This window comes from Pituophis catenifer, unplaced genomic scaffold, assembly GCF_029215685.1.
Source record: "Pituophis catenifer annectens isolate HBS135680 unplaced genomic scaffold, rPitCat1.0.hap2 SCAF_10, whole genome shotgun sequence".
Lineage (NCBI taxonomy): Eukaryota > Metazoa > Chordata > Lepidosauria > Squamata > Colubridae > Pituophis > Pituophis catenifer.
Genome location: NW_027256890.1, coordinates 28,854,633 through 28,870,377, shown reverse-complemented (window position 1 = coordinate 28,870,377; position 15,745 = coordinate 28,854,633). Strand labels below are relative to the sequence as shown.

Below are 15,745 nucleotides of genomic sequence, written 5' to 3'. Positions count from 1 at the left end.
TGGGGAACTCTGCTGTTAATCCCTTAATTCGGGATAGAGTCGGGGCAACTGAATGGGACTGAGCATTTACTGACCGGATGCCCTTCCTCATGCCTACACAGAGTTCACAGCAGATGTTTTCTCTTTGAAGCCCACTGATTTCAATCGCTTAAATACGGGTCTGGTAGCTCAGCAGACTAAAATCATTGTGATTAACACCAGCTGTCTGCAATTACTGTAAGTTCGAATCTCACCAGGCTCAAGGTTGACTCAGCCTTCCATCCTTTCTAAGGTAGGTAAATTGAGGACCCAGTTTGTGGGGGCAATAAGCTGACTTTGTATAAATATATACAAAAGTATGAAGGCTATTGCTTAACGTGCCTTTGCGGCCTCTGACCCGATGCCGATCTCAATTGGCTCCTTGGTTCTCTGAGGAGCTGAGAGGGATGAAGTGTCGGAAAAGACGCCTACAGAGCATTTGGAGGACTAGTCAATCCGATTCCGACCGGACACAGGTGAGGTCTTATATCAAGACCTACCTAGTGGCGATAAAAGCGGTGAAATCTAACCATTTCTCCGCTCTTATCGCATCTGCAGAGAACCGCCCAGCCGCCCTGTTTAGGGTGACCCACTCCCTTCTTCGGGGGGGAGTGCAGGAAGATCCCTTGCAGGGTCGTGCTGAGGATTTTGTGCAATTCCTGCACGATAAAGTCGCTCGGATTCGGGATGGCTTGGACTCCGATTGGATGAGTCCACGGGAGGAGACCGGGGCAGGTCTTGAGAATGTTATCTGGGAGGAGTTTGATCCTGTGACTCCCGAGGACAGGGTTCTGGGTAAGATTAGTGCCGCCACGTGTTTATTGGACCCGTGTCCCTCCTGGTTGGTACTGGCCTCCCGGGAGGTTACACGAGGCTGGCTCCAGGGGATTATAAGTGCTTCTTTGGGTGAGGGTGCCTTTCCTGCTGCCTTGAAAGAGGTGGTGGTGAGGCCCCTCCTCAAGAAGCCTTCCCTAGACCCGGCTGAATTAGCCAACTATCGTCCAGTCTCGAACCTTCGTTTTGTGGCGAAGGTTGTTGAGAGCGTGGTGGCACGACAACTTCCCCGGCACCTGGATGAAGCTATCTATCTAGACCAGTACCAGTCGGGCTTCAGGCAGGGGTACAGCACAGAAACAGCATTGGTCGCGTTGGTGGATGATCTCTGGAGGGCTCGGGACAGGGGTTGCTCCTCTGTCCTAGTCCTGTTAGATCTCTCAGCGCCTTTTGATACCATCGACCATGGTATCATGCTGCAGCGGTTGAGGGGGTTAGGAATAGGGGGCACCGTTTTGCGGTGGTTCTCCTCCTTCCTCTCCGACCGCTCGCAGTTCGTGTTGGCAGGGGGACAGAGGTCGACCTCGAGGCGTCTCGTATGGGGAGTGCCGCAAGGGTCGGTCCTCTCGCCCCTCCTGTTCAACATTTATGTGAAGCCGCTGGGTGAGATCATCCGTGGTTTTGGGGTGAAGTGCCATCTGTACGCTGATGATATTCAGCTGTACATTTCCACCCTAGATCACTCCAACGATGCCCTTGATGTGATGTCTCGCTGCCTGGAGGCCATGCGGGTCTGGATGGGGAGGAACAGGCTCAGACTCAACCCCTCCAAGACCGAGTGGCTGTGGCTTCCGGCGCCCCGATATAGTCAGCAGGTGCCATCGCTGACTATTGGGGGTGAATCTTTGCCCCCCACGGAGAGGGCTCGCAATCTGGGTGTTCTCCTGGACGCGCGGCTGTCTTTAGAAGAGCACATGACGGCCGTGGCCAGGGGGGCCTTTTATCAGGTTCGCCTGATTCGCCAGTTGCAGCCCTTTCTGGATCGGGACGCCCTGCGCACGGTCACTCACGCCCTTGTTACTTCCCGGTTGGACTATTGTAATGCTCTCTACATGGGGCTCCCCTTGAAGAGCACTCGGAGGCTCCAACTGGTCCAGAATGCGGCCACGCGGGTGGTTATGGGAGCAACCCGTTATGCCCATGTGACACCCCTCCTGCGCGAGCTGCACTGGCTCCCAGTGGTCTTCCGGGTGCGATTCAAGGTGTTGGTTACCACCTTTAAAGCGCTCCATGGCATAGGACCCGGGTACCTCCGAGACCGTCTTCTGCCACCAATAGCCTCCCACCGACCAGTCTGTTCCCACAGAGAGGGTCTCCTCAGGGTGCCATCAGCCAAGTTATGTCGGCTGGCGACACCCAGGGGGAGGGCCTTCTCTGTGGGAGCCCCAGCCCTGTGGAACGAACTGCCCCCGGAAATTCGTAAGATCTCCGACCTCCGGGTGTTTCGCTGCGCATTGAAGACCCTGTTGTTCCGCCAGGCCGGACTATCAACACAATAGTTTTAAATTGGGGTATTTAAATTTATTGGGGTTTTAAATCTGAGCCACTTATTTAATTATTTTAAATTTTATATTGTTGTTTTGTCTGTGTTTTTAAATAGGCTGTACACTGCCCTGAGTCCTTCGGGAGAAGGGCGGTATAAATAAAATTATTATTATTATTATTATTAACGCATTGTAAGCCGCCCTGAGTCTCCGGAGAAGGGCGGCATATAAATCAATTAAAAAAAAAAAAATCATCTATGACTCTATTTAAAAGAAAGAGCCAAGGACACAACAATGTCCTTTCTCTTAACAAATACACAACCCCAAATGCAACTCTTTGTAATTTGGATGCCGGCTAACCTGTTGCAGCAAACGGATCCTCATGGCCCGATCCGGGGAAGAGAACATCTTCACAATTACAGGGATGATTTTTTGCTGGTATTCCTGGCTGTTCAAAAATTTCCCCACCTGGAAAAGGGGGAAAGAAAAGCAGAGGAAGAAAAGAGAGAGAGAGGGAGGGAGGGAGGATTTCTAATTAAGCATCTTGAATATACACAACAGGTTAATTGGGTCAGAAGCATCACAATGAAAGAAAGTCGTGCTACATGACATAAAAATTAAAAAAATTAAAATAGAAGATATCTGCAAATGTACAAATGAAGCAGATCTTGCCCAAATTAAGCAAGGCCTACTTCATGTGTGCATATCTTGTTATTTTATTTGTTATTGTTTACTTGTTATTTCTAGGCTGCATAAACAGAGGGATAGAATCAACATCACATGAAGGGTTAATACCACTTTACAAGGCCTTGGTAAGGCCACACTTGGAATTCTGCATTCAGTTTTGGTCGCCACGATGTAAAAAAGATGTTGAGACTCTGGAAAGAGTGCAGAGAAGAGCAACAAAAATGATGAGGGGACTGGAGGCTAAAACATACGATGAACGGTTGCAGGAACTGGGCCTGGCTAGTCTAGTGAAGAGAAGGACCAGGAGAGACATGATAGCACTCTTCCAATATTTGAGGGGCTGCCACAAAGAAGAGGGAGTCAAACTATTCTCCAAAGCACCTGAGGGTAGAAGAAGAAGCAACGGGTGGAAACTAATCAAGGAGAGAAGCAACTTAGAACTAAGGAGAAATTTCCTGACAGTGAGGACAATTAATAAGTGGAAAAACTGGCCTCCAGAAGTTGTGAATGCTCCAACACTGGAAGTTTTTAAGAAGATTAATTAAAAACTGGGGGCGAATTATGCGAGTTAGAGTTAGAGAAAAGTTAGAGAAAGGATTCAGGAGAAAAGATATAATAAATATATATATATATAAAAAAAGAAGAAGATAAGAGAATGGGATGTAGGGAGAAAATGATTAAGAAGTGGAATTCTGGAGAGACCAAGAGAAAACGGTTAAAAGGGGAAGAATAGTGGAAAAGAGGAAGGGAAATAAGGTATATATCAGTAGATCTAAGGGAACTGTATTAATATTAGTAACTGTGAATGTAAAAAGCAAATATGATGATGTATGTTGTGCATTGTAAAATGAACAGCAGATGAAATATGAAGTGGTGTGGCTTCCGACGTCCCGATATAGCCAGTTGATGCCATCGCTGGTTTATTGGGGGGGAATCATTGGCCCCTACGGAAAGGGCTCACAACTTGGGCGTCCTCCTGGATACACGGCTGTCTTTAGAAGAGCATATGACGGCCGTGGTCAGGGGGGCTTTTTATCAGGTTCGCCTGATTCGCCAGTTGCGTCCCTTTCTAGATCGGGACTCCCTACGCACGGTCACTCAAGCACTCATCACTTCCCGTCTGGACTACTGCAATGCTCTCTACATGGGGCTCCCCTTGGGGTGCACCCAGAGGCTCCAGTTGGTCCAGAATGCGGCCGTGCGGGGGATTATGGGAGCGACGGGGCGCTCACATATAACACCTCTCCTGCGCGAGCTGCACTGGCTTCCTGTGGTCTTCCGGGTGCGCTTCAAGGTGTTGGTGACCACCTTTAAAGAGCTCCATGGCTTAGGGCCGGGGTATTTACGAGACCGCCTTCTGCCACCAATAGCCTCCCACCGGCCAGTACGCTCCCACAGAGAGGGACTCCTCAGGGTGCCGTCAGCCAGACAATGTCGGCTGGCGACCCCCAGGGGGAGAGCCTTCTCTGTGGCGGCACCTGCCCTCTGGAACGACCTACCCCAGAGATACGCCCGATACCAGACCTCCGGACTTTTTGTCGGGCCCTGAAAACACATCTTTTTCACCTAGCCGGGCTGGCTTGATCCCATCCCTTCGGTTTTAATTTGTAATTGGTTTTAATCCGGGTTGTTTTAAATGGATAGCCAAAATTATTTAATGTTTTTTAAACTGCTTTTAAATTTTATATGTTATGTTTTACCATGGCTGTTCACCGCCCTGAGTCCTGTTGGAGAAGGGCGGTATACAAATTAAATAAATAAATAAATAAATAAATAAATAAATAAATAAATAAATAATAAAACAGATGAAGAATGGCTGCTGAAATTAATTTAATTTTCAATTTTCAATTTAATTCAATTTATATGCCGCCCCTCTCCGAAGACTCAGGGCGGCTCACAATTAGGTATGTCTAGTTTAATGAATAGTTTAATTTTTTATTTTCCTGGGCTCCAAGATCACCGCAGATGGGGACTGCAGTCAAGAAATTAAAAGACGCTTGCTCCTGGGGAGGAAAGCTATGGCAAATCATACACCATACTATAAAGCAGAGACATCACCCTGTGGAAGTAGAATTTTGGAGAGACCAAGAGAAAATGGTTAAAAGGGGAAGAATAGTGGAAAGGAGGAAGGGAAATAAGGTATATATTAGTAGATCTAAGGGAACTGTATTAATATTAGCTGTCAGCTAATTGTGAATGTAAGAAGCGAATATGATGATGTATATTGTTTATTGTAAAACAGAACAGCAGATGAAATATGAAGTGGCAATTTGGTTCAATTATGAAAATAACTGAAATCAAGAGATAAAATTGAAATGTAAAAAAGTGTGATGAGGACTTTGAAATAATATGTGGAAAATGATGAAATAAAATAATTAATTGATGCTCTAGTAAGAAATCAGGAATTAAGGGCGGATAGTGCTTATTATGTACTAAGAAGAGATTAAGATAAGATGTGGAAGGTTAATTAAGTTAAAGGGCTTCAATGTAAGAATTGAATACAATGAAGCGCATTGTTTATAGACAAAAAGTGTGATGGGGATTCTGAGAAATGTATTTTATAAATGGATAAATAAGATAATTAATTGATGTTATGCTAAGAAACTAGGAGTTGGAGGGCAGATGGTGATATTGTTTATACATTATGTATTAAGAAGAGATTAAGATAAAATAAAGAAGTAGGGAAAAAGAATATTTTGGCTGAAACTGAAATATGTAAATTGTATTTGGAAAAAACAAAAAGGAAGATTGGAATAGACGATAAAAATCAATATATAACTATGTTACAAGATGAATAAGTTGTGAATAAGATTATGAACACTCTGTATGTAAAAGAAAAATTTAATAAAACTTGTTTTACAAAAACCAAAAAAATTTGTATTGTTAAACAAATTAAATATCTGGACTACCCGACGTTTAATAAGCACTAAGAAATGTATTTAATAGAAAATCATTTTTTTTAAAAAAAAAAAGGATACATTGATTGGAGCACAAAGAGCAGGCATTCCTATGTGTTGTTGTCTGCATGTCATCACAATCGCAAAGAGCAGAAACAAGCAGACACGCAACAAGTGTGCCACGTTTAATGGAAATGAAGAAAGCCTCAGAACCCTGAGCCACAATCTCCATCCTTCTCCAACTTTTGGGGAATCTGTTCTGGGTTTTTTTCCCAAGCCCCGTAGGAGCATGAATCGGGGTGGGGTGGGGTGGGGGAGACCAGCTGGAACCTGAGCTCACAGAGATGGAGGGATGGGCTTTGTTGGCTTCAGAGGAAAATGGGGAAGGGCAGGGCCAGTCAGGCCAGGGTCTTTCAAGATTAGGACAGTTTGTAGGCAGGGAGGAACAGAGTCAGGATGACGAAGAAAGACAGAGCTGAGGCAAGGACCGCCCCCTCCTGATCCAAGAGCACGGAGAGTGGAGAGAAGGCAAGAGTAGCACAGACTGAGCAGGCTACTTGGGAGGAGAGCGCCCCGCCCCTCTTCACAAGGCACACCTGGGGAATGAGACTTAAGGAGACGCTATGGGGAGGGGCATTTGTTGGGAACAAACGCTGAATTCCTGAAGTGTTGAGTGCCGACGTTTGGACTTCCCAAGAGTCCTTGCATTCTTTCTGCCCTTCTGGACTAATTACCTGGATCCTTGGCTTCCTGAACTCCTTGATTTGCCCTGCTGGGTTTATTGCTTTGCAGCTGTGGTGCCCACAGAGTTGGGCTGGATTATTTGCAGCTAGAGGCTGCTTGAGGTATGCGTGGGGGTTTGTTATCACTTTGCTCTGGGACTTGCCAGAAACGTGGGAGCGTTTGGGGAAATTTGGAGCAATAAAGGGGCAGTTTGTGTTATCTCTGTGCCATGCCCCGGCTCATCACAATCCATGTCTCCTTCCTTGTTCCGCAGAGCGGCTTACCTTAAAGAGTGGGGTGAGGATGATGGCCCCTGCACTCCCAAACTCAAAAGCCATCAGCAATTGGGGAAGGACCTTGTGGCGACAGAAGTCCTCGGGGAAATTATCTAGGTTGTCACTGAGTTCTTGGAAAAACTTCTGCCGCTCGGCTGGCTCCTTAATCTGCAGGAAAAAAAGCAATAACCAAGAGTTATGGGTTCAAATCTGCCCCACCCACCTTTTCCAGCTAGGAGAAGGGGCAGGCATGAAATTCATTGGGAGGTGGGGGGTCATTCAGACTAGATCTCCAACCAAACTGGAGCCAGGTTCTGCAGAAGGATTCCCACCGCAGAGATCTCAGTGGGAAAGACCCCATGATCTAACCAGCCCTCAACAAGGGGGTCAGGATATTTGCTACCCTTTTTACAGATTAATGGTTGATGGTTCATGCTTGTATATTCTATAGCAGTGTTTTTTAAACTTGGCCACTTTTAAGACATGTGGACATCTAAGTGCATAGCTAGCTACGGAATTCCGGGAGCTGAAGTCCACACGTCTTAAAGTGACAGTGCTTGAAAATCACTGTTGTACAGGAACATTTTTCTTTCGGACAACACTTCCCTATTTTTTTTCCTTCATTATCCAAAGCTACTTATCAAAAAAATCTTATCAAACTTCAGGGACCAGTTGTCCGTCCCGTTCTTCAACACCATTGGAACTTCAAATGGTCAAATGGATAAACAATCATAACTCAAGGACAACGTGTATTATAAGAACAATACCGCTGAACAGTCTTTTATTGTGGCACGGTAGGTAGAATACAGGATTGCAGGCTAACTCTGCCCACTGCCAGGAGTTCGATCCTGACCAGCTCAAGGTTGACTCAGCCCTCCATGGTCAGTAAAATGAGGACCCAGATTGTTGGGGGCAAGAGGCTGACTCTGTAAACTGCTTAGAGAGGGCTGTAAAGCACTGTAAAGCACTATATAAGTCTAAGTGCTAAGTGGTATCTTCCTTTCCTTTCCTTTCCTTTCCTTTCCTTTCCTTTCCTTTCCTTTCCTTTCCTTTCCTTTCCTTTCCTTTCCTTTCCTTTCCTTTCCTTTCCTTTCCTTTCCTTTCCTTTCCTTTCCTTTCCTTCCCTTCCCTTCCCTTCCCTTCCCTTCCCTTCCCTTCCCTTCCCTTCCCTTCCCTTCCTTCCCTCCCTCCCAGTGGTTAGAGTGCAGTATTACAAGCTAACTCTGCTGACTGCCAGGATTCGATCCTCACCAGCTCAAGGTTGACTTAGCCTTCCATCCTTCCGAGGTCGGTAAAATGAGGACTTGGATTGTTGGGGGCAAGAGGTTGACACTGTAAACCACTTAGGGCTGCAAAGCACTATGAAGCAGTATATAAGTCTAAGTGCTATTTCTATTATAACTTTTCAACAAATTACATTGGTAATTTCAATGATTCTTGGCTTCGTAGGAAAATTTGGGAGATTTTTATATACTTTTTAGGATATGTGGCAATCTTGAAGGCCATTTCAATGCTCCTGATGTGATGGGACTTTTACACAACTTGGTGTGATTTTACCAGATATGGGAAACGCTGCCTTATGACATCCAGTATCTATCTATCTATCTATCTATCTATCTATCTATCTATCTATCTATCTATCTATCATCTGTCTGTCTGTCTGTCTGCCTATCTACCTACCTACCTACCTACCTACCTATCTATCTATCTATCTATCTATCTATCTATCTATCATCTATCATCTATCTATTTATATATCTATATATCATCTATCTATCTATCTATCTATCTATCTATCTATCTATCTATCTATCTATTTATCTATCTCTATATCTATCTTTCTATCTATCTATCTATCTATCTATCTATCTATCTATCTATCTATCTATCTGCACATTCACGTTGTATTTTAGTAAAAGGGATCAGCAAAAAAAAAATCAGTAAAAAAATGTCCTGTATTTTATTGCAATAATGTGTGAATGGCAAAACACCTCCAGATATGGAGATTGAAATCTCAAATGTTCCAGGGTTCAACCAAGTTCTTTGACCCACAACCAGGACTTCTTCCTACACTTTAGCCCCATGGACAGCCATAAAATCAACTGGACACAGGCCAGGAGCCTTCAGTGCTCCCCTGCGCTCACCTGGATCTCCTCCAGAAAGAGGTTGGTCTCCACAAACTTGTTGTCCATGAAACCGCCCATCCGAGAGCAATTCTGCAGGAATTTGGAGGGGCTGGGTCGTAGCTTGGGATTGGCACAAACCAGCTCGCAGTAATGGGGCACCAAGGACTTGGGGATCTGGAAGAGAAGGAAGGAGGCAGATAGGTCAGAAGAAGGAGATGGTGGTTTCCAACAGAAAGCCAGTCTACCCAGAAGCAGGAGAGGGAAGACAAGATGGGCACCGTTCATGTCTCAAGCAGTTCCAATGTCAACTGTGCAACCTGCAGCCTTTTTCACTTTGCAACCTTATGGAGTAGACAAAACACACTTCATTTTAGGGCACTGATTCACCACATTGGCAACTTAAAGATGGGTGGACTTGAAGTCTTAAAGTTATCAAGGTTGAGAAAACTGGTCTAACCCATTTCTGGGTATTCATCTATCTTTTACTCCTAATATGCCAGCCCACTCTTTTTACATCTAGAGGAAGAGAGAAAGAGAGAGAGATAGAAAAGAGAGAGAAAGAGAGAGAGAGAAGGAAGGAAGGAAGGAAGGAAGGAAGGAAGGAAGGAAGGAAGGGAGAGAGAGAGAAAGGAAGGAAGGAGGGAAGGAAGGAAGGAAGGAAGGAAGGAAGAAATAGGAGGGGAGGAATTAGACTGAAGAACTAAGGAAGAAATGAAGTGAAGAAGTAAGTAACGAAAGAAAGAAAGAAAGAAAGAAAGAAAGAAAGAAAGAAAGAAAGAAAGAAAGAAAGAACAAAAGAAATAGGAGGGGAGGAATTAGACTGAAGAAAAAGTAAGGAAGAAAGGGAGGGAGGGAGGGAGGAAAGAAAAAAGAAAGAGAAAGAAAGAAAGAAAAAAGAAAGAAAGGAAGGAAGGAAGGACAAAAGAAATAGTAGGGGAGGAGTTAGACTGAAGAAAAAGTAAGGAAGAAATGAAGGGAGGGAGGGAGGGGAGGGAGGGAGGGAGGGAGGGAGGGAGGAAGGAAGGAAGGAAGGGAAGGAAGGAAGGACAAAAGAAATAGGGAGAAATTAGACAAGAAAAAGTAAGGAAGAAATGAAGGAAGGAAGGAAGGAAGAGAAGGAAGGAAGGAAGGAAGGAAGGAAGAGAAGGAAGGAAGGAAGGAAGGAAGGAAGGAAGGAAGGAAGGAAAGAAAGAAAGAAAGAAAGAAAGAAAGAAAGAAAGAAAGAAAGAAAGGAAGAGAAGGAAGGAAGGAAGGAAGGAAGGAAGGAAGGAAGGAAGGAAGGAAGGACAAAAGAAATAGGAAGGGAGAAATTAGAAGAAAAAGTAAGGAAGAAATGAAGGGAGGGAGGGAGGGAGGGAGGGAGGGAGGAAGGAAAGAAAGAAAGAAAGAAAGAAAGAAAGAAAGAAAGAAAGAAAGAAAGAAAGAAAGAAAGAAAGAAAGAAAGGGAATTCACACCACCACGTGATTTACAAAGCTAGCTACCTCTATTCGGTCCATTCCGTGTCCGCCCTGGAAGACCATTTTGTCCATCTGTACCCAGCCCAATTCATGCATCAGAGAAAACCTGTATTCTCACCACCAACCAACCAACGGTGCGAACTGTCAATCTCGGTTACAGTTGATGGGGTTGTGTGAACCCAGGAAACGGGGTCAGCTCAGTCAACCCCTACTCAACGAACTGTTGGGAAAGGGTCGCCAAACAGACTCACTTTGTTGAGGGACCGCAGGGAGGACGATCGGGTCAGGGGGCCGTTGAAAACCTCCCAGATGAGGCAGCCCAATCGCCACATGTCTGCTGACCTAAGACCACACACAGGAAGCAAGTTCGAGTCAAGTCAGAATCATGAGGACTAGCTCCATGCCCCCCCCGTGGATAGTTTGTTTCCAAGACAGATTTAAACCACCACCACCCTCCAAAATACGACACAGACAGATCTATGCTTGAAGGGATTCCCACAAAAGACAAAACCAGGTTAAAAACAGGTTTGTGCCTTTGCGGAGGGCCTTATTCCAAATAAAGAGCTGCGTGTGAATCGAGCCATCCCTTTGAAACCTGGATGTCTTCACTGTATACAGATGTGTGCATTCAGCCTTTAGTTATGTTAACACAAAGCTTCGCATTTGCACTGTGTGAGCCTGCCTTGTTTCCAAGGCAAGGTACCAGCTATGGGAAAGAAATTACAGAATAACAAAGAGTTGGAAGGGACCTTGGAGGTCTTCTAGTCCAACCCCCTGCACAAGCAGGAGACCCTGTCCCATTTCAGACAAGTGGCTGTCCAGGTTCTTCTTAAAAGCCTCCAGTGATGGAGCACCCCCAACTTCTGGAGGCAACTTCTGTTCCACTGATTAATTCTTCTCACTGTTAGGAATAGAGTAGAGTAGAGTAGAGTAGAGTAGAGTAGAGTAGAGTAGAGTAGAATAGAACAGGAATAGGAATAGGAATAGGAATAGGAATAGGAATAGGTGTAGAGTAGAGTAGAGTAGAGTAGAGTAGGAATAGGTGTAAAGTAGAGTAAAGTAGAGTAGAGATAGGAATAGGAATATGAATAGGAATTAGGAATAGGAATTAGGAATAAGAATAGAATAGAATGGAATGGAATGGGATGGGATGGGACGGGACGGGACGGGACGGGATGGGATGGGATAGGATAAATATGGAATGGAATGGAATGGAATGGAATAGAAACAGAAATTAGAATAGAATAGAATAGAATAATATATGAAATAGAATGGAATAAATATAGAATGGAATGGAATGGAAATAGAAGTAGAAATTAGAATAGAATAATGGAATGGAATGGAATGGAATGGAATGGAATGGAATGGAATGGAATGGAATAGAATAGAATAGAATAGAATAGAATAGAATAGAATAGAATAGAATAGAATAGAATAGAATAGAACAGAATAGAACAGAATAGAATAGAAAATATGGAATGGAATAGAAATAGAAATAGATATTAGAATAGAATAGAATAGAATAGAATAATGGAATGGAATGAAATGAAATGGAATACGAATGGAAATAATAGAAATAGAAGAAACAGGAATAGGGATAGGACTAGGAATAGAAATAGAGCTGGAGGGGACCTTGGAGATCTTCTAGTCCAGCCCCCTGCTCAAGCAGGAGAACCTAAGGAAATTTCTCCGTAGTTCCAGGTTGCTTCTCTCCTTGATTAGTTTCCAACCTTTGCTTCTTATTCAGCCTTTGGGTGCTTTGGAGAATAGACTGGGCCTCCTCTTCTTTGTGGCAGCCCCTCAAATACTGGAAGACTGCTACTGTGTCATCCCTAGTCCTTCTTTTCTCTAGACTAACCATAACCAATTCCTGCAAATGTTCTTCACATATTTTAGCCTCCAATCCCCTAATCATCTCTCCACTTTTTCCAGAGTCTCAACATCTGTAGATATAGGAGACATGAGTGGCATATCCTGACTGGCAGCTAGAAAATCAGCAAAACTGATTTTTACCTTTGATCTTTGACCTGCTGCTTGCCCTCGCCAGAGTTAGAGAAGCCAAAACTAAATTTAAACACTTTTCATTGAGCTTAACTTTTATTGATTAGATCCCTGGAAAGTGGTTAATAATTTCTTACTTTGTAATGAAAATGACTCTGGGGCAGAAACCGATAAGACAGTCTCCAAGGGGCGCCCCAAAGCTTTCAGGGGTGTCCGGTGTAGCCCTTGGCAAGTAAGGATCCCACTTGCATAGTAGGCCTCCAATCGGTGCAGATACTTTTAAGCATTCCTGAAAAGGATTCCTCCCGCAACCCGTTCAGAAATTAGATTGATTTTTCTCTTTCTAATGGATTTTCGAAATTGGGTGGTAATTGGATGTCAGAGTTCCAAGAACACACCCAAAGGAATCAAAACTCCAAGGCAGGCATGTTCCTCAAAGTATAGATTTATTAGTCATGTCATATTGACGTGGTGGCTCAGTGGATAAGATGCTGAACTTGTCAATTGAAAGGTCGGCAGTTCAGCGGTTCGAATCCCTAGTGCCGCGTGACGGGATGAGCTCCCGTGACTTGTCCCAGCTTCTGCCAACCTAGCAGTTCGAAAGCAGGTAAAAAATGCCAGTAGAAAAATAGGGACCACCTTTGGTGGGAAGGGAACAGCGTTTTCCCGTGCGCCTTTGGCGTTGAGTCATGCCGGCCACATGACCATGGAGACGTCTTTGGACAGCGCTGGCTCTTCGGCTTTGAAACAGAGATGAGCATTGCCCCCTAGAGTCGGGAACGACTAGCACATATGTGCGAGGGGAACTGTTGTGGCCCACCAGCGCGGATCGTGGCTGATCCTGACGATGAGGAAACTGGTGTGGTGTTGCGCCAGCAGCCGGCACAGCCGGCGCTCACGTCGGACAGCGAGGAGGCTGAAGAGGATGTGGTGCCAGAGGCAGAGACTCAGCCAGGGCCTTCAGAACCTCCAGAGGCTCCTTCAAGTGGAGACAGCGGAGTGGAGAAGCCTCTCCTCAATGCTCGAGCACACAGGGCTGCCAAAAGGCAGGAGTGGCTACTCAGGAGGAGGAGGAGGTCTCCTCGAGAGTAAGGCTTGAGGATAATTGGCCACTCCCTTAGCCTATTTAAGTCACACGCAGCTAGTGCTTTTTTGCTGGAAACAACTTGTATTTATAATCAGAGTATTTTGGTTTATCATATTTTGCTTTCTGGGCTGGTTGCCAACCTTTGCCGGTCTTGTTTATTCTTGCTACTTAATAAATTTGATTAGGACCATTGGTGTGTGTCAATATCCTCCCGGAATCCGGAGCTGGGGCAGAACAGGAACCTTCACCTTTACCTTTTTATTGGCACATCTGAGGAAACCCGACTCTAAACCCCCCTCGGGTTCCCTCCCAGCTAAAAGCAAAGTTTTATTTCCCCCCCAGCTAAAAGCAAAGTTTATGTCCATGCAATCCATCACATGCAGCGGTAGGTTTCACATATTCTTACCATTGGTGTCAGACTGGTGTCAGTCTTGTCCGTCTGTCAGACTGCGGTGCTATCTCAAAATTAAATGAATTTCACTTTTTGCAGTGCCGTTGTAATGTTGAACGGCCACTAAACGAACTGTCATAAGTCGAGGACTCCCTGTATTTTAAAAATACTGATTTAAAACATGGAGAGAGAAAAAGAGGTAAACCCACCATTTCTCGCCAACGTTTTTGGTGCTGTCGGATAATTCGGGGGGGGTTGTATTTCTCCAGCTCGGGGACCCCCTTCCGTGGCACGGTGACGTCTCCCTGGGCCGAGCACATGTAATCCAAGCCACCCAGCTTCCACTCGCCAGCACGGTCCACCGTAAACCACGCCCAGGCAGACGTTGTTATGGACGAGATGACAGTCGTTGACCAGGAAACTGAGGGCTTTCTAAGGAAGGAAAGGGGAGAGGGTCAGAAGACGGTCAAGGAAGGGGTCACAGGTCACGGCCAAGGATCTGACATATCTTGACCCTTAGCCTGGTCAAGGGGGCTGAATTCACACAACCCACTTGATCCCTGCGGGAAACACCGGATATACACCTAATAAATACATAAATAATACTAGTTATTTATATACTGAATGAATGAATGAATGAATGAATGAATGAATGAATGAATGAATGGAATGAATGAATGGAATAAATAAATAAATGAATGAATAGCAGGGTCTATACATAGCAGTACTGGGTTTACTCCTTTTAAAGTGGCCTCCAGCCAAGATTTCATACCCATTCCGGAGTTGCCTCAGGAAAACCCAGAGACACCCTCCTCGGTTGAGTGGATTGAACAGTTACGTGGCACTTGGTCAGTAACACGTAAGGCTCTGGATGAAGCCCACTGAGCTCATAAAACCCAGGCCGATAAGAAAAAGATTCAGGGTTGGGATTATAAGGTAGGAGATATGGTGTTCCTTTCCACTAAGTACTTGCAAGCTACCCAAAAGTCGAAAAAACTTGGACCCAAGTACGTGGGTCCTTTTCCTATAGTCCGTATCATTAACCCGGTTACCGTGCAATTGGAGTTACCCAAAAACTTGCGGAGGATTCATCTGGTATTTCATGTTAGTTTGCTGAAACCGGAGCGTTCGTCCCCCTTTACGTCCAGACCAAGACCCTCCTCCTGTCCCCATACTAATCGAGGGGGAACAGCATTTTGAGGTCAAGGAAATCTTGGATTCTAGAAAACATCGTGGTAAGGTGCAGTATTTGGTGGCCTGGAAACATTTCGCGTTATCTAAAGCTGAATGGGTAAATAAGCGAGATGTTCGAGCTCCAAAACACCTGCAATTGTTTCACTCCAAATATCCTGATAAACCTTAAATCTATTGCTTATTGTCATGTCTTTAATGCTGTAATTATCTGTTTTCTATCGTTCTGGTTTTCTTTTAGGAATAATGTCTCTTCTGCAGGAAGGCCTGCTTGCTCAGCTGCCATGAAACGGGGGGGGGCGGAGGGGGGGGGGAGCTATTGAAATGCTTGGGAGGGGGAAAGTGAGCTGGTGGAGGAGAGAAACTTTTCTTCAGCGTTTTCTTTGAAGCTGATAACAACTCAAGGTCAACATGGGAGCGCAACATGGCGTTCCCGTGTGACACCTCTCCTGCGCGAGCTGCACTGGCTCCCGGTGGTCTTCCGGGTGCGCTTCAAGGTTTTGGTTACCACCTTTAGAGCGCTCCATGGCTTAGGACCTGGCTACTTACGGGACCGCCTACTACCACAAACAG

The 15,745-nt window shown here is 45.1% G+C and overlaps 1 protein-coding gene across 1 annotated transcript in view; it reads right to left on the bottom strand.

Moving 5' to 3' along the window:
- SCYL1 (SCY1 like pseudokinase 1) overlaps positions 1-15,745 on the bottom strand; it is a 41,580-nt gene that overhangs the window by 19,805 nt on the left and 6,030 nt on the right. Inside the window, 7 exon segments of the mRNA XM_070951220.1 lie at positions 2,697-2,804; positions 6,928-7,086; positions 9,063-9,218; positions 10,754-10,844; positions 14,191-14,234; positions 14,236-14,343; positions 14,345-14,413. Coding sequence (XP_070807321.1) covers positions 2,697-2,804; positions 6,928-7,086; positions 9,063-9,218; positions 10,754-10,844; positions 14,191-14,234; positions 14,236-14,343; positions 14,345-14,413 — 735 coding nt within the window.